The sequence below is a fragment of the Herpailurus yagouaroundi genome, unplaced genomic scaffold (assembly GCF_014898765.1).
Source record: "Herpailurus yagouaroundi ecotype Mexico unplaced genomic scaffold, PumYag 77, whole genome shotgun sequence".
In the NCBI taxonomy this organism is placed as follows: Eukaryota; Metazoa; Chordata; class Mammalia; order Carnivora; family Felidae; genus Herpailurus; species Herpailurus yagouaroundi.
Genome location: NW_024412388.1, coordinates 31978803 through 31997512, shown reverse-complemented (window position 1 = coordinate 31997512; position 18710 = coordinate 31978803). Strand labels below are relative to the sequence as shown.

Sequence of the window (18710 nt, the reverse complement as noted above, 5' to 3'; positions counted from 1 at the left end):
TGACTTGACTAGGGTTGGAGGACCCACTTCTACACGTGGCTGACAAGTTGGCTGTTGGTTTCTCTCCACACAGACCTTGCCACAGGGTAGCTTTGGCTCCTCACGTGTGGTAGTTGGGTTCTAAGAGTGAATGTCCCGAGAAACAGGAAATGGAAACTGTCAGCTTCTTATGTAAGCAAGCCCTGGGCCCAGAAACTGGCACAGGGTCATTTCTACATAGTCTGTTGGTCAAGTATCACACAGATCGATGGAAGGGAGGTCAGAGGTGTGGGAGTCATGTTTTTAAACTGCCACAGTCTTCTCAAGGTTTTGTAGTTTGCCTTTTATCTTTCACCCTTTAATCCATGTTAGAATTTCTTTTTGTAATCATCACAGGACTGGTTATATATGTTTTTCCTTTTGTGTAAACACAGAAATCAAATAAAATTTACGTGCAGTGAAACGTACATATCTTAAAGTACAATTAAATGAGTTTTAATCTTTGTAAGCACCACGTAACCAGAACTCCAGGCAAGATGAAAGTCATTTCTACCACCCCTGGAAGTTACGTCATGCCTCCTTGTAAGTCGGCCTTCTCTCTCACCTTCATCCTGATTTCTCTCACTGTAGATTCGATTTTCCTGTTTTGAACTTAATACAGAAATAGAATGATACTATATGTACATTTTATATTTGGTTTCTTTCACTAAAAGTCATGTTTTTGAGAAGCACCCTATCAATAGTTCATTCTTTTTTACTGCCGAATGCTCTCCCAATAAATGAATATACCACAATTTGTATATGCATTCTCTCATTGTGGACGTTTGGGTTGGTTCTAGTTTTAGGCTGTTATGACTAAGCTGCTATGAACATTCTTCTGAGTGTCTTTTCATAGATATATGTCTTCATTTATTTTAACTACTCTTCTTATCTCTTTGAGTTTTTGAATTTTTACTTTCGTGTTCAATGAAAGAGTCATATCATGACATGGAAGTCCTAACTATTTAACAGACTTCACCCAATCCTTCTTTCATTAGATCTGCCTTCACACCCACCTCCAGGGGCCCCTGCCCATTCTTGGGCCTTTTGTGAATTTTAAGATGAAACAGCTTGGTTCTCATCATTGCCCATTCTTGGTTAAGGATTTGGCTTTTTTGGGTCTGCTCAGTCAGTTGCTGCTTTGCTTATCTGCTTTCCAGCTTCCAAAATTTTAAGCTGTCTCCTTTATTGTCTGACTCATGTTAGAGGGTTTTAGCAGAGAACAGAGTTGAATGTGTATTTCAATGCATCTGGTTTATTCTTTACCTTTTTCCCTTCTTTCTTTCCTACCTGTCACCTTCCACATCCTGCCACTCTTACTATTTCCATTTCCATCTCTCCATCTCCCTTTCCCTTCGAATTAGGTGAGGAATCCTCAGAGAGCATGCGACTCAACCCCCTTGTTTTACATCTGCTAAACTTGAAGCCCCACGGACGAGCATGGCAGTCCATCCATGGCCACCACAGCTACTGCTCTTCTCTATTTTGCCTTTAATGGCAAAAATGACCTTTTGCTCACCTGTTCTTTCTTCCATTAGTGATCCATGACAGTGTGAGAAAGCAGAGTACCCTCTTCAAGTGGGTCCTAGAAGGCATACCAGAAGAATGTCATAGCTGACCAGGCTGCCATGGGTTCTCTCTGGAGATCAAGGAAGCACCTCAGTTTCGGACTGCTTCTTACTCATGTGCCTTCCCTGTTCCCCGCCCAGCACAGTGCCAGGTAGAGAGTTGCAGCAGGAGAGTGCCCAGCTGCCATGACCTGATAAACTACTGAAACAGACAACTCTCTAGATGGGACCCTCGGGTCCTTTCCATTGTTTTCTTTGGTCCCATATTTCTCTGTTTTACTACTTTCTTTGGATCTGAGTGTTAATGCAAAAGATAGCAACGGGACTCTACCACCCAAAACAGAAATCAAGGCAGGTCACAGTGGTGTGACCATTCTAAGTGCAAGCCCAAACACACACTAGCACACTCTGGCTAATGTTGCCATGGCCCCTACCATCCCTTACACATATAAAACCTACAGGAATGTGTGAGGCAACCAAGTACTGAACATGAAAGTACATACACCTGGGGAGTTGTTTAGATTCTCTTTTCAGTGCACAGAAGACCAAGTATAAGTTCTGTGCCTTGGCTTTTGGTCTGGGCTGTTCTTCCAGCAGGCTCTGTTCCCAGAGCCTTTGGTCATGCAATCTGGGCTGGTTGCAGCTGGATACAGCCACCCTCTGCCCCCTCCCAATGTTTCACCGGCCTAGCAGCTGAGAATCCTGCTAGGGGCAAGAGCCCAGAGGATGAGACACAGAAGAGAGCACCGTTCTGTCACTTCTCTACCCTGGACGCTCTTTAAGCTGTTTTGACTCTTTGTCTCCCGCAGTTTGTATTTACTTGAACAAGAATGGCAGCACAGGCCCCCACTTAGATAAGAAGAAGGTCCAGCTGCTTCCTGACCATTTTGGGCCAGCCCGCGCCTCCGTGGTGTTGCAGCAGGCTGTCCAGGCTTGCATCGACTGTGCTTATCATCAGAAAACCGTCTTCAGCTTCCTCAAACAGGGCCATGGTGGTGAAGTGATCTCAGGTAAGCACACTTGGGCTGGTGTGGCCTCCTCACCAGAGGGGCAGGCCTTCTCAACTGGCTCATTTCTGGCAAAGCGTCCTGGTTCCTACGACAGTCACGCCTGTAGGGTCTGGAGAAATGTGAAGGGATTCTGTTCCTTTTCAACAACCAGAACCCCTCTGAGCCTTATGCACCCCTCTGCCAAGTAGAATACCATGCAGACTCTGCTTAACCAAGCTTCTAAGCAGACTCCTGTCCTGTCTACCTGCTTAGCCTCTGCATACAGAAAATGTATGTGTGTTGCTTTAAAGGCATTCCAGAAGAAAGAATCCAGAGGGACTGCATTGTGGCAACAGGAGTTTCTCCAGATCACCATAGCCTCCCACCTGGCCTCAGGGGACCAGAGAACTCTTAGGTTCTTCCGGCTCCTTAGCTGCCCAGTCCTAAGCCAGCCCTGTTACCAGGAAGTTGAATCCCAGAGCAGAGTGGGGAAAAACCACTCTCTCTCTCTTTCCTGCTATGAGAGTTTGATTCAACTATGCTGTTTTTTGTTTTCACTGAGAATGTTCACTTTTTCTGCTGTGCCCTAGTTCTGTTTCCGTGTTCCCAAGTCCAAAACCCCATTCTATACCCACCAAGTCTATGAAGACTTGACCTGGAGCCTTTCAGTCTTAACTGCATGATCCTGCATAGTCTCCCGCCCCTTTCCTCTAACAAGTTGCAGTATCCAGTCTCAGGGAACCCAGCTGACTTGGCAGACCCTCACGGATACCTATATTCTTTTAGAAGACCCCATAAATAACTGTATTTTGTTAGCAAACATTTTTTGAGCCTTTATCTGACGTCAGAGGTTATTGCCAGGCACTGGCCGGGGAGGAAGAGAAAAGATGACAGGAGAGAAGTATTCTCATTTGCGAGAAATGTGTAAAAGGTGACGTGGGAGCCCTGGCGAGGGAGTAATTGGCTGTGTGGAGGGTGAGGGCACGCACGGAAGACATTGTTCTAGAAGTCGGAGGACTGCTGGGGACTCCAGCTTTCCTTTCCTTGGGAGGCCGAGGCTTCCGGGCAGTAGTCTGCGGGGATGAGGCCTTCTTTGCGCCTCTGTGGGGTTGCTGTCACCCACACCTTTCCTAGGGTTCTTCTGTCCCAAATTTGATTCCCGGGACCAGCCTACCTCCTTGCTGCCCTCAGAGACAAATGCAAAGGCCTGCTTTTTAAGGATTATACAGATATTTTTTGAATAGGGATAGATAGGGAGGAAAATAAAACCAAGCATGGAATATTTCCAAATGCTGCTGAAACTCTAGTGCCCTAACACAGATCACATTGTGCACCCAAACCATTGCCGGCAATAGCTGTATTCTCCTCATCTGCCCGGTTTCTCTGTTCTTGGGCAGTTCTTATGGAAATAGAACCCAAAATGAGCAGATCTCCCGGAGGAGGCCCAGCCAACTGATGGAGCAGATAGAGTTGTGTTCACAGTTGTTTTCACAAGTTGAGTAAAATCGCCTCAGAGCCCCAGGTGCAACAGGCCTGGCCTGGCCACTCCCATTACTGCAAGCCCTTTGGAGGTGGAGGCAAAAATCAAACCCTTGAGGGAGGGAGGGGAGGGGAGGAAACCTGGGCACCGACTGCTTTGTGTAACCAGGTGAGCCTGAGGCAAGCAGTGGGCTGGGCTCCTCCGCCCGGCCTGCCCTGCACTGCCGGGCTGACGCGCTCGCTCGCCCCGTTTCCTTCATTCCACAGCCGTGTTTGACCGCGAACAGCACACCCTCAACCTCCCGGCAGTCAACAGCATCACCTACGTCCTCCGCTTCCTGGAGAAGCTCTGCCACAACCTTCGCAGTGACAATCTGTTTGGCAGCCAACCCTTTACACAGACTCACTTGCCTCTCACCACCACCGAGTACAGCCACAGCCACAGCCACGACAGGTACCTACCAGGTAGGAGCTGGGATGGGGCCGGGGCTGAGAAAGGGGCACAGGGCTCGCAGCAGCGCCAGTGGGGGCCCAGCGCTGGCCCTCACACCCTCCAGCCCGGCACCTACTCTCTGGACTCCTGGCTTTCTGCGCCTTACCTTTGCCGCAGGCGCAGCCAGGGACTCTTTGGTCTCCTCCCATCTCTGCTCTCTCCAGGATTTTGTTTTCCTATCTCTAGGATTAACCTTCTGTCCTCTGGATTTTTATCCCTAGAAAACGGTGGTTCAGAGTTCCCCTCCTGAGCCCCCACGGCGTGTGGCACGTGGAGCCACCATGAGGTCACAGCACGCCTCCCAGTGTGAAGCTGGCGGCAGAGGCCTAAGGTAGCTCTCCCTTGCCAACAGGAAGGTTTAGTCTCAGGCTACAGAGTGAGAAGTGTGCTCCCCCGTGATTGGCCGTCCACTCTTTCCTTTGGCACGTGGCCCGAACTCCTCCAGCACTGCCAGTCTAGCAAGTCAATTCAAGTTCCTGCCATTTCCAACGAGGCTGGAAAATAACTTTCTTAGTTAGCATAGCAGACCCGCAGCGGGAAAGCGGATGCCACGTGGCCGGATCAATGACTAAGCACTTCCAAGAGAGGTTAAAGAGTGAGTGGAACTCAGCATCTGGAGCCCCGGGACACAGAACGACAGGGAGCGGAGGAAAGCTCGATCCCAGTAGCGAGGTAGGTCGTGGTCAAGAGAGAAAGCAGAGGCCCTTTAGAAGAGTCTCATGGACTCCTCCTGGCCGGAGGAGCAGAGAGGTGGTGCTGTGAGTGCTGGGGCTGTGCTGTCCTTTGGCGAGGGAGCCCAAGTCTGAAAGGTGCCCATTTCTGACCTACACAAGTCTTGTCACCACACTGCCTCCCCTGGCATCTCTTTATCGTTGTCTTAACAGAGTCCACTTCCGGAGAACGCGCTCAGCAACATGACTACTCACCCAGCCCCCCCACCCTCACCTCTGTCTGTACCTCTGCACCCCAGTGAACACTGCCTGTGTGACTTGTGTGCAGGGCAAAAAGACCACCTGAATTTCAAATACTCCTTGTGAGGGCCAGACCATCTGGTCCCTGTAGGCATGTCTGTGCCCCCCTCACTGATCTGTTGCTTGGGAGGGATCTTCTCTAAACCTTTTCTCCTGCTTTCTTTTATCATCAGAATCCGAGAACAAAAAGAAGTGTCCTTAGTATGTTGCACTGGGGGTCCGGGCTGGGTATGGCAGACATGGGGCAGACAAAGGCAGGTTGTCAAATACCCCAGCTGTTGGCCTTCAGGAACTCTGAGCAGCACTTAAGTGATGAAAGCAAAGCCTACCTGAGATTCTGGAAGAATGCGTACACGAGAGGGGGTAGTGAACATTGAGGGTAGCTGCTCGTCTAAAGAGAGATTTCTCCACGAACCAGGAGCCCAGAATTCTTAAAGGGAATAATCATCACTGAGGACTAAGAGAAAACTTACTGGTAGCAGCATGCAGGGACTGGCAGGGATGTGCGTCATGGGCCCGCAGTCACGGAGGGGGTTTGGAATTGAGGCCTGATGTGCCCTGGGAATTCTGTGCCAGTTTGCATCTCTCTGATTCAGCTACCAGACGAGAGGAAGCAAGCTTTAGCCACTCTTCCTTCTTGCCTCACCAACTAAGAAAGAGACAAAGACCAGGGTTATCACATACCGTCCCCACTCCTTCCCTCATTTTCAGACAGATTCAGCCAGCTCTCTGCACCTTCTGGTGCTCACTGTCTAGCTTTTGTTTCCATCCTGGGTGCTCAGCAACTTGGCTGCTCTTTCCCCAGTTTGTTTGCTTCTCTGAAGTGTTCTAACTGTGCCCAGACAAGCCAGAGCTTTGCCTAGATTTCTCACTCCTCTGTGCTCCTTTGCTTATCTTGCCTGCCTGCCTTCCTGCCTGCCTGCTAGCCTGCCTTGCTGACCCTTTGCTCCACCTCTGATCATCTGTCATTTCCTGCACTTCCCTGATGACTTACCCAAACCTCTGCCAAATAGCTGGATATGCACAGGGCTTGGTCTGCCCTTTGGATCTGGGGTTTATCACTCCCACCCTCCTGCGTGGCTGTGCGCTTCTATTTCAGCATCCAAAGCTACCACTCCTCTTATCTAGGTACTTCCTGAGGTGCCTTCTCCCTTCCCTACAGCCTGCCTCCACACTTCCCTGGCCCTTAGGGTCGTGGCCTAACTGACCTCACAATTCCAGTATAGCAGATCCCATTAGGGTTCCTTACCTGAGTTGAGACTTAACTTTTTTTGAAAAACTCCAAACCTACAGAAGAGTGTGCAAATAAATAGGATAGTGAGCAACCATGTACTCTTCATCTAGATTTCCCACTTAACTTTGTGATATTTACTATACCTATTTCTCTTAGGCATACGTACATATGTTTGTGTCTGTGGATTTTTGTTTACTGAACCATCTGAGAGTTAACTGCAGCTGAGAGACGTGATCCTTAATAAACTTTCCTATGTATCTCCTAAGAGTAGGAGTATTATCACACTCAAGAAATTTAACATGAGTAAAATCTACTAGCTGATATAGATAGATACATAGATAGATAGATGGATCGATAGATGTTCTGTCTCTTTAGTTTTCTTTTATCTACAGCAGTTTTCCACACTTTTGTCTCTGCCTTTCCTGACATGACATTGACATTTTGGAGACTCCAGACCAGTTGTCAGACGCTCTGTGCCAGATGCTATACTAGCCTCTGGGGAGCCAGAGATGGAACAGACCGCAATCCCTGCTCTGGGAGCATGCCAGCTGAGAGAGGACAGACATGCACGCGGTGTGAGCCTGGAACGGGCCCTGTGGCCAGCCAGGAGTGATGAAAGACGAGGACAGGAAGGGTTCATGGCGGAGGGTGGAGGGGGACAGTGTCAGATTAGGGTCACTTCTTCAAAACTCCACACGTGGCCATGTCAGGTGAGAGGCCTGTGAAAGTCATGTGAGAGGGAGTTCCTTCCGGCCCTCAGCACTGACAGCATTAACAGGAGACAATTAATGTAGCTGGTTCCAGGGACTATTATCTTAGCCGTAATTGAAACCACCCAGCATTAACCTCTAGGTCTGCCATTTGGGGATTGCCCAGAATCCTCTCTGCTCAAGGAGGTTCATTTGTCCCAAGGTGGTAAGTTCCTTGTGCCTGTTTTTCTAGCTGCCGTCCAGGGTCATCTGAGCTTATGAAGTGGTCCTCCTGCCAGAATCCTAAAATGTATAGGATTCAATAAAGCCAAATAAGAAGTGTGAAATCTGTTAGGATGCATCCCTCTGTGGGGATGAAACCCTTCGTCCCCATGTGGGGTTTCCTCATAGAACTGTCAGAGTTCCAAGATGATGCAGATGCTCATAATTAATTGAACCTGTGTCGAGTCTGTTATTCAGTCAGCCAACCCAGAAGTTACTGGTTGCACAACACCAAGGTCTGGTTTAGGCATATGGGCAGGGGACATTTCCATAGTAAACTAGGGGCCCAGGTCCTCACACTCACAGAGTTTACAACCTGGTAAAGAGGAACAAATAAGCAAACAGTTCATTCGTGATGATGCGTACTTTCAGAGGACACGTTCAGATTTCAGAAGTTCAAACCAGGTGTCAGGAGAGGCTTTCCAGAAGAAATTATATCTAAGCTTGGACCTGAAGGAGCAGGATAATCAGGTGGAGATGCCGCAGACCCAAGGAGATGGAGGAGGGGAGTGATGAAGAATGTTCCTGTTGACTGAATAGCATGTGAGACTTTGAGGGACAAAGGGGAGCGTGACCCGTGTCAGAGGAACCGGATGTGTGGTACAGCTGACATACACAGTGGAAGAGAGGCATGTGAGAGACGAGGCTGGAGCGGAGGCAGCAGCCTGGTCAGGAAAGCTCTAACTGACCGTATTGCCAGCTTTTTATCATTGAGCAGTGAGGACCCAGGGAAGGGACACAGTCACAGCGCTTCAGAGAGGTCACTCAGGATCCTGTGTGGGAGAATGGATTGGTACAGGGTGAGACAGTAGGCAGGGAGGCTGTCTGGAGGTTTGTGTGGGACTCCATGAGTCCTCTTAGATTTGGGGATAATCCTTTCCTTCGATACCCAAATCTAAATAACATCGAATGAACCCCCATCCCACATCATTCAGGCTAGGGTTCCTGCTCTGACTCAGACTCCTGCAGACTCCTGCTCCTTCTTTCCCAGACCACTCTTATAGCTGACCATCCCTCCCTTAGGTGCTTTGCCCCAAACATTTGGTCCAATTCTTCATCCTTCATTTCCCTAAGGAAAATGAATACAAAAATGAATACAATTGTAATAAACTTGTACTGGAGTTTAGGGGGGTGGGGGAGAATTGCCACAAAGAACAGGAGGCATTTTAACATTTCTGTTTTATCTTAATGTTTATCTGCTGTTACGGGATGTATCCTATTGGCCTCATTCACCTTCGGCCTCAGCCTGCTGCCATTTCTGGGGCCCACTCTAGGTTTGGGGGATTTTCTTCTCTGTTCTCTATTCCTTCCATCCCATACCTCCTCCTTTTCCAGCTATCAGCAGGCAACTCCAGCTTAATATATTATGCAGAATAATTTTGTTTCCTCTTATCTCCAATTTCCCAGACTTTGTCTTTCAAAACCAAAACTATATAAATGTAACAATGTAATTATATAAATGAAAGAACCACATAGCCCACCCAGATCTTTACTTTCAACTCAAAGAACAAAGACAAAAGCTGTTGGTAGAGAGATTTGTTCCATCTATCCCGTGTTCTCTTTTTTCTGCCTTCATGTGGATTAATCCAGTTTTTTTATGATTTCTATTTCCTTATTGGCTTATTAGCTATAACGAATTTAATTCTTTGTTTTAGTTTAGTGATTGCTTTAGTTTATATTATACATTTTTTACATATCACAGTCTACCTTGGAGCCATAGTCTTACCCCTTCACATATCGCATAAGAACCTTACAGCTGGTACACTCTCCCCGTCTTCTGGCCTTTGTGCTATTGTTACCATACATTTTACTTTTACATATATTGTAAATCCCACTATACATTATTATTTTACTTTAAATAGGTAATCCTCTTTTAAATTTTTTCAATATAAAAAATATATTCTTTTAACATAAAAGAAAAAATTATTTTATATTTACCCTTTCATAGTTACCCTTTCTGGTATTCTGGTACTTTCCATTTTTTTAGTGTAGAGCCAGAGTTTCGTATCTTCTCCCTGCTGAAGGACTTTCCTTAACATTTCTCAGAGTTACAGTCTACTGGACACAAATTCTTTCAGTTTTGTATCTTTGAAAAAGTCTTTTGTTTTTTGAGGGGTTTTTTTGGTCTTTGTTTCTGAAAGATACTTTTAAAATTGACTCTTTTTTTGTTCAGCACTTTTTATTTATTTTATTTTATTTTATTTTATTTTATTTTTAACGTTTATTTATTTTTTTGGGACAGAGAGTGACAGAGCATGAACGGGGGAGGGGCAGAGAGAGAGGGAGACACAAAATCAGAAACAGGCTCCAAGCTCTGAGCCATCAGCCCAGAGCCCGACGCGGGGCTCAAACTCACGGACCGCGAGATCGTGACCTGGCTGAAGTCGGACGCTTAACCGACTGCGCCACCCAGGCGCCCCTGTTCAGCACTTTTTAAAAGATGTCACTCCATTGTTTTCTGGTTTGCATTGTCTCAGATGAGAAGTCTGCTGTCATTCTTCTTTTTGGTCTCCTGCTGTTCCCACCCCCCTCCACACCCCCCCAGGGTGCTTTTAAGGTTTTCTGTTTATTATTGGTTTTTAGCCATTTGACTGTGCTGTGCTTTGGTGAGGTTTTTTTCATGCCTCTCGTGCTGAGAGTCCCCTGAGCTTCTTGGACATGTGGGTTTACAGCTTTTTATCAAATGTGAAAAACTTTCTACCATTCTTTCTTCATATATATTTTCCTCACCTCTTCTTTGGAGACTCCAATTAGACATATATGAGTCTCCTTGAAGGTTTCCCACTGTTTAGTGATGCTTTTTAAATATTTTCAGCCTTTTTTCTGTGCGTTATTTTGGATAAATTCTGTAGCTGTGTTTAAGTTAGCTAATCTTTTCTTCTACAGTGTCTAATCCACTGTTAATCCATCTCATGTATTTTTATCTCAGACATTGTGTTTTCATTTCTAGAAGTTTGACTTGGGTCTTTTTATGTCTTTGGTATTTTTGCTTAACCTACATAGTCTTTGCTCTGTCTTCTTGAGCATTTGAAATCTAGTTGTAATCACCTCTCCAGAGCTCTGACCCATGAACTGTAGCTGCCTTGGCCTATCTGGACTCGGCCCCATCTCCTCAGCTCAGGGAGCTCACCGGCTCTGTCTAATCTTCCCCTGCCTCCACTGTGGCCTGGAAACACTCCAGACAGTGAGCTGAGAGCAAGCCTAGGGCTCACCTTTTTTTTTTTTTTTAATTTTTTTTTTCAACGTTTATTTATTTTTGGGACAGAGAGAGACAGAGCATGAATGGGTGAGGGGCAGAGAGAGAGGGAGACACAGAATCGGAAACAGGCTCCAGGCTCTGAGCCATCAGCCCAGAGCCCGATGCGGGGCTCGAACTCACGGACCGCGAGATCGTGACCTGGCTGAAGTCGGACGCTTAACCGACTGCGCCACCCAGGCGCCCCGGGCTCACCTTTTGTGTTACCCCTTTTCAGGAATCACTGTCCTGCACTACCTGATGCCCAGTGTCTGAAAATGGTTATTTCATGTATTTTGTCTTTTTGTTTTCAGTTCCAAGAAATCAGATATGCCTAGACCCTGCTACTCTGCCTTAGTGGAAATCCAAAATGTATCCTAAAGCCAGGTACATCTTATCAGTCTACTGCCTTTGCCATTATCCTCTCTCTCTTGGCCTGAGAGGTCCTTTCTGGCCTATCTGGTCTCCTCTCTCGTTCCTCTCTGCTCCATTTTCTACCTAATAGCCCAAAGGGTATTCTTCAGGCATACAGGAGCTTATGGCATGCCCTAACCTAAAACTCTGTAGTGGCATTCTAATACACTGACAGTAAAATCCAGGTGTCCTACTCTGGTTTGCAGTATCCTGCATCATCTGGTTCTTGCCTACCGTGCCAGATTCATCTCTTCCTTCCATATATTTTAGCTACACTGTTTTTCCTCATTTCCCCAAGTATTCCAAGCTGTTTTTCTACTCAAGATCTTTCTATAAGTTACCAGGCAGCAGCCCTTAGCCATTGTACCAGGAGACCTACAGCAGATGATTAAGTTCTACCTAAGCCACATCAGCTCCTTGGCCCTTTCCACAGAATTCTCTGAGGGTGAGGGGAATCCTGGGTCATGTTCCTATCCTTTGCAGTTTTGCAATTTTTCTTGGAGATCAAATGTTTAGATAATGCTTGGGATTCATCGGGGCTGCCAGCGAACCCCAAAACCAAGCACATTGTTTAGCATACCTCTACTTGGACTCTTCAGACCACAGCTGTTTAAACATCATCTTGTCGGGGCGCCTGGGTGGCTCAGTCGGTTAAGCGTCCGACTTCGGCTCAGGTCACGATCTCGCGGTATGTGAGTTCGAGCCCCGCGTCGGGCTCTGTGCTGACTGCTCAGAACCTGGAGCCTGTTTCAGATTCTGTGTCTCCCTCTCTCTCTCTGACCTTCCCCCGTTCATGCTCTGTCTCTCTCTGTCTCAAAAATAAATAAATGTTAAACATCATCTTGTCAAGGAGACCTCTCAAGGTCTCCTCATCTAAAAAAGCCCCCCTTGTTATTTTCTGTCTTAATACCCTATTTGCTTAGTAATATTTACAATAGTTTCTAATTTTTTATAAGCTTGTATTTTGTCATCCTTCCCACTAGATTAATTATTCCTTGAGGGAAGGGACAATATCTGTCTTTTTCATCGTTCACAGTATCCGTCTCCCTGTCACGTAGCAAATATCTGATAATATTTGCTGAATTAAAGTGTAATAGAGGGTGTAGGACACGTAGTTCAGAGGACTTTTTTTTCATGAGGCAGACTTAAGCATACACAGGAACTGTGGTAGTCTCTGGGTCTTGTGTTGGCATAAGAATTTTCCTAGAAAATTGTAGAAACTCTTAGAAAATTCTAGTTTCTCTCATTTGTTTCACCCCAGGAAGGGGAAAGCACAGTTGTGAGCACAGATTCCTTGAATCCCAGAAACGGAAAGTGGTCTAGAGATGATCTAGTGTCTAGCCCAACAGATCGGGTGGTCATCTGACTTCTGCTTAAGTGCTCCCAATGACAGGTTGCTCACCATCACCTTTGGCAACCGATTTTATTGCTGGGCATTTCTGATTGCTACAGTGCCTTCACTTTTGAGCCCAAATCTGTCTTCTTCTAACTCCTGCCCCCTGTTTTACTGGCTGCCTTTCAGAAGATCCAATCTGCCTCCAGTTCTCTTCCCTTCCCATGACTGTCCTCAGGTTATTTGTCACCCTTGACTTTTCTCCAGATCATGCATTCGTGGGCTCTTTCTCCTTTGCATGATTTCTAGACCTCCCCCCACCATTCTTGCCATCCTCCCCTAGGAACTCTTGTTTTTAGGGTAGCCTTACAAGGTGAGACTCCAAAAAAATCTGCTTCTGACTGGAAATCAGTGCATAATGAAAGGCCTTTATCTGTCTGTTTACCTCTGCATACCCCCTCCCTAGCACAGGAGCTAGTACTCAAAGGATGCTCAACAGATGTTTGCTGAATGAAGGAATGAGCTCCTTCCCATGCTGACTGTTCTTATGTCACTAACACATCCACAGCAAATTTCATTTAAATTGACCATATGAGGGGCGCCTGGGTGGCGCAGTCGGTTAAGCGTCCGACTTCAGCCAGGTCACGATCTCGCGGTCTGTGAGTTCGAGCCCCGCGTCAGGCTCTGGGCTGATGGCCCAGAGCCCGGAGCCTGCTTCTGATTCTGTGTCTCCCTCTCTCTCTGCCCCTCCCCAGTTCATGCTCTGTGTCTCTCTGTCCCAAAAATAAATAAACGTTGAAAAAAAATTTTTAAAAAAAAAAATAAATTGACCATATGAGATTGTCTTTTTAAAAAATTTTTCTTAATGTTTTATTTATTTTGAGAGAGAGAGACAGAGAGACAGAGTACAAGCAGGGGAGGGGCAGGGAGAGAAGGAGACACAGAGTCTGAAGCAGTCTCCAGGCACTGAGCTGTCAGCACAGAGCCCGACGTGGGACTTAAACTCGTGAACTGCAAGATCATGACCTGAGCCAAAGTCAGACACTTAACCGATTGAGCCACCCAGGTGCTCCTTAGCGTCTTTTTATAGATGGGCAAACTGAATCCCAAGAAAAAGGCAGAGATCAGTGACCAGTGGTAATGCCAGAAATAGAACTCAAGTCTTGCAGCCCTAACTTCTGACCCTGGGCCAATGGTTGCAAAGTTCCTTTTAGCAGTAGAACTCCTTTTTGCAAAGGCAGGATTATATGAAAACTCTGGGGTATAAAAGTTAAAACCAGAGCTGTTTTGCTAGAACCTGGGGTGAGACCCAGAGGCCTACTCACTTGGCCTCCCTCTGGAGGCCCTCGGGGATCTGTGGAGCACAGTTTGAGAGCACTGCAGTCTTCTTTGCTGCACTGTCTTGCTGAGGCAGCCAGGCCCTCGTCTGATCAGCCTTAAGTAGACGAGGCCCTCCCAGGGCCCTCCCAGGCATGATTCTTCATCTGTCCACTGCCTCTCTTTAGGAGAGCTTTAATGACCTGGCCTGGTGCCGTTGCCCCTGTGTTCAGGCCCCTCAACTCAGACTCCAGGCCTCCACTGCCATTCGTAGTGTCACTGAGAGGAAGAGACGCTGACTTGCATCAGCAGCTGGTGAGCCCCCCATACTGTCCTGCTGACGCTTCACACGCTAGTTCGGGTGAGGCAAGTTGCGCTGTCCGCGGTTTTCGCCAGGTAATGAGGGCTCGAAAGGTGCATGCAGAAACTAGATTTCATCCTTTTCCCGAGTTACTGCAGGGAACGTAGGCTTGCCGTAACTCTGAGTGAAGGATAAATAAAATAACTCCCCACCTTGGTAAAGTCCATCTCATTCCATTTCTCATTTGATGTTCTCAGCATGAGAGAGAGGGATTCCCCCCCCCCCCCCCCGCCACCTTTTACAGATGAAGCTGGCGCTGAGAGGACAGACAGCTTGCACGGGGTCAAATACCTGGAGAAGGGCAGGAGCCCAGGTGTAGAACCCGGGCCTCCTGTTTGCTGGCTTGGAGTCCTGTGCTTGTCTCAAAAGTGGGACGCTGCTGTGGTCCCCTCTCCTGGAAGATAGGAATCTGAAGGCTCGTCTGCCTAAAGGGGTGGGCTGCGGTCCAGGTCCCCAGAGACTTCTCTCTCCGGGACCATTGCCGGGGTAGGGCTTTGTCAGTCACACTCCCGAGACTAAGGGCAAATAGCTGGATTTGACTCTAAGCCCCCGGTTACCCCGCAAGTTCAGGTAGTAGAAAGTAGTCCTAAAATCCTAACCCATCTTGCCATAGAAGTATTATCATGTGCCAGACCGTGTGTTTGACTGTAGTGTTGATCACAGGCCTGAGTGAATCCCAAACGTTACCTGAACAGCCGACCTCTAAGAAAAGCTACAAAGGATGGGGGCGGGGGGTGGCCCAGGACCCAGCACTCCTCCTTTAGGCAGAGATGATGTGAGCAGGGCTGAGGAACTGACTGAGTGTGGGCAGAGCCCAGTCACGAGAGGGAGTCTGCTTCAGGTTCTGGAGTGCACTCATTAGGGGCTGCTGCCCAGCTGAGGGGCTGGGCCTCAGAGGAAGGGGGCTTCCCATGTTCTAAATGAGGAGAGTGCGGTTCTGAGAGAAGCACCTTGTCTACCCAGTGCCAGAGCCAAGTTCTAATCCAGATTCTGGTCTCCACGGCCCTATTCTCACCGCCGCATAAGCCCAGCTTCCTTGGGGTAGTTCTGTTCCACAAGGCAAGTACGAAAGGAGGGAGGGAACCAAGGAGCAGACCCTTCATAGACCGGCTGTTATTTGGGCACTGAGGAGCGTTTCTGAGATGTCTTGCTGGCTGAGGGAGGTCACCTTTTAAAGTGTCCTCATCTAAGTAACCATACCTCTTCAGCACCCCTGTCCCCTGCACTAGCATCTCGTGTGTAGGGAGGCAGCCTCTTCCTAAAATAGTTCTATTTGTTTTAAGGTTCTCCTTATCCAGAAAAAGCTTAAGACATCCAGACCACAAGAAACTTCAAAGACTGTCTAATCTAAAAGGAAGAGTCCCTAAGGAGATACAAGTCCGGAGAATGGCACTGGGCTTGACTAAGGTCACCTAGTGAGAGCCAGAGCCATGCCTAGTACACAGGCCTCCTGAGATAGCCTAGAACTTTTTGTCTTGCTGCCTCTTGCTCCATCCAAACAGGTACCTGGGAGGCCAGCGCCCCGGCAGTCCTTCTAGACTAGTTCCTGCTCTAACTCTGGTTTTACCGTTTTCCAGGTGAAAGCTTTGTCCTGGGGAATAGTCTGACCCGGTCCTTGGAACCACACTCAGACTCCATGGACTCCGCCTTGACTCCCACCAACCTTGTCGGCAGCTCCCAAAACCTTCGAACCCACGGGTACCGGCCTCTGCTTCCATCTTGTGGCCTCCCACTGAGTCCTGCCTCGGCTGTGCGCAGGCTGTGCTCCAGGGGTAAGCTGACTGCAGTTCTGGCCCTCGCTCTTCCCTTCCTTCCTCACTGAGCGCTGGCTGCCCCCTGCCTGGCAGTTGGACGGGGTCCAGACTTACCATTTGTGTCTAGCTAGGCACCAGGAAGGCATCTGGAGCTCTGGGAGTGGCTTGACAATAGTGGAAACTAAGAGCCAAAGACTCGAGCCAAAGGGACAGGGAAAGGTACACCCATTCATTTATTAGCCATTCATTCGAAGACCATCTGTGTTCAGCATGGGGATGCAAAAGTCAATCGCTTCTGGTCCTCAGAGTGTTCACAGTCTTAAGGGAGAGACAAACACTTCAACACAGTTGTAAGACATATTCTTAAGTACAGAGATGTGCTTTGGATAGTATGAAAACTGCAGGAAAGAAGAACACCTAACCCAAGCTCGGTATCCAGGGGAAGCTTCCTTGAATTTTTTTTTTTTTTAACGTTTATTTATTTTTGAGAGAGAGAGAGAGAGACAGCATGAGCAGGGAAGGGGCAGGGAGAGAGAGGGAGACACAGAATCCGAAGCAGGCTCCGCGCTCTGAGCTGTCAGCACAGAGCCCGACGCGGGGCTCGAACTCACAAACCATGAGATCATGACCTGAGCCGAAGTCGGACACTTAACCAACTGAGCCACCCAGGCGCTCCTAGGGGAAGCTTCCTTGAGAAGGTGACACCACCCTGTCCGAGACTTCAAAGCTGTGAGCGGTGAGATCAGGAGTAGTAGGGGAGGGAGAGCTTTCCAGGAAGAGAGCATAGCGGAACAAGGACAGAGGGTAAGAACTGGTACAGATGGTGCACATGGAACTGCATGCACTTCGGTATCGCTGAACATAAAGTGTGATACTGGGACTTGAAACAGAAAAGCCTGGAAAGGTCAGGGGGCTGCTTCACAGAGGACCCAAAGCTGTGGAGCATGATGGAGTCTGGAGCGGATCCTGCAGGCAGTGTGAAGCTGCCGAAGGCTTTTAATTAGCGGCGAGACCTAAAGAGTCTTGGGTTTTCAACAGATCACGTACTACTGTGTTGAGGACACGTTTGAGGAAGGACAGACTAGGAGGCCACTTAGGAGGTTGGGGAGTGGGCCAAACCAGAACAGATAAAGGCCTGGATTAGAAAAGTGGTAGATAGTTTATAGAAGAGCAAATGGGTTAAAAAACGATTCACGAGGGAGATACAGTCAGATTTGAGGATAGTGAGAAAGAAGGGAGGAGGAATGTCTCCTTGGTTTCTAGATGAGGTGGCAGGGTGCCATTCAGTGAGAGAGGGGACCAGCCGTAGAAAGACAGGGAGGGAGCCCACAGGTCATCTAGGTGACATCCACCAGGCAGTGGCTCTGCAGGTCTGATTCTCAGGGAAGACAACTGAACTGAAGATAAATGTTTGGGAGTCATCGGCATACAGATGGTAGTTGAAGCTGTAGGATGAATGCCAGCCACTTCCCAGGAGTGTATGGGTAGAATGAAAAGAACAGTTGACCAAAGGTGGAGTCCTGGGGACCAACAAAGTTCAGGAGGTGGGAGCAGGAAGAAGATCCCAGGAGACGACAAAGAAGTAGTCAAATGCGAGGAAAAACAAAATCTGATGTTGCAGTGGCCAGGATTACAGAGAGCATTTCAAAGAGAGCGCACCACAACAAAGATTTGGCAACTATCTGTCGGAGGTGGTGATTAGTGGGTAATTGACGACCTTAGCAAGAGCAGCCTCAGAGGTTGTGGAGGGCGATGAGGGCAGATAGCATGGTGAGGTACTAAAGGGGGCTTAAGAAAAAGAAAAATGGTGACCTACAAAAGAAGGTCTTCAAGAGTGGGAGCGCCCCGATGTGTTTATCAGCAGACAAGTTGTGCCTTCCAAGAAGAAGAAATGAAGAATATAGGAAAGAGAAGAGAGTAAGGCTGTGGGTGTGGTGCGGTGGGAAGGGTTAGGGACCCAGGGCATCGAAAAATGAGTTGGTCTTAAGCCTTGTTCTTTGAGACTGGAGGAAAGATTGGTGGTCGCCATGAGTGAATGGGGAGAGGGCGAGTAGAGAAGGGCTTAGGGCAGCTCCCAGACTGGACTGGTCAAGAGCAGACAGGGGGAAATGGAGCAAGGAGAAGGGACTGGCTTTCGGGAAACACTGAAGGCCCAGCTGTGCTTGGAGACTAGTCTGCCATTTTGCCAGAGATGTGGTTTTCTTCTGTGGTCTTAGAAACCTAGATGTGGGAATGAGAAAAGACTGTCTGTGGATGAAAGTTTCACGTTGAGGTAGAAGGGCAAGAGGGCCAGGGAGTGGGGGAGCTGGAGGGACAGCCGTTTAGACCATCAGCACCGGACCGGGCCAGGTAGGGAAGAAGAAGCAAGGCTGGGACAAGGCTGAAGGATGGGGAATTGTGAGTCTGCTGGGCTAAATGTCTCTGTGACATAATGGGTTTAGTGGACTGCAGTCCAGGACAGTTACAGACATGGGAGGTTGGGGTCAGAGAAAGGGATGTTTACGTTTCTGAAGTGGATTTGTTCCAAGTGATGGCAGGAAGCAGGCAGTGGCCTTGGCGGGAGGTATTTGAAG

The 18710-nt window shown here is 48.0% G+C and overlaps 1 protein-coding gene across 17 annotated transcripts in view; it reads left to right on the top strand.

The window, feature by feature from the left end:
- The window catches only part of SCMH1 (Scm polycomb group protein homolog 1), a 170118-nt gene that overhangs the window by 144724 nt on the left and 6684 nt on the right, over positions 1-18710 (top strand). For all 17 annotated transcript variants that reach the window (XM_040469813.1, XM_040469817.1, XM_040469812.1 and 14 more), the window contains 3 exons: positions 2396-2596; positions 4322-4519; positions 15961-16155. In XM_040469813.1, the coding sequence (XP_040325747.1) occupies positions 2396-2596; positions 4322-4519; positions 15961-16155 (594 nt within the window). The remainder of the gene's footprint in view (positions 1-2395; positions 2597-4321; positions 4520-15960; positions 16156-18710) is intronic.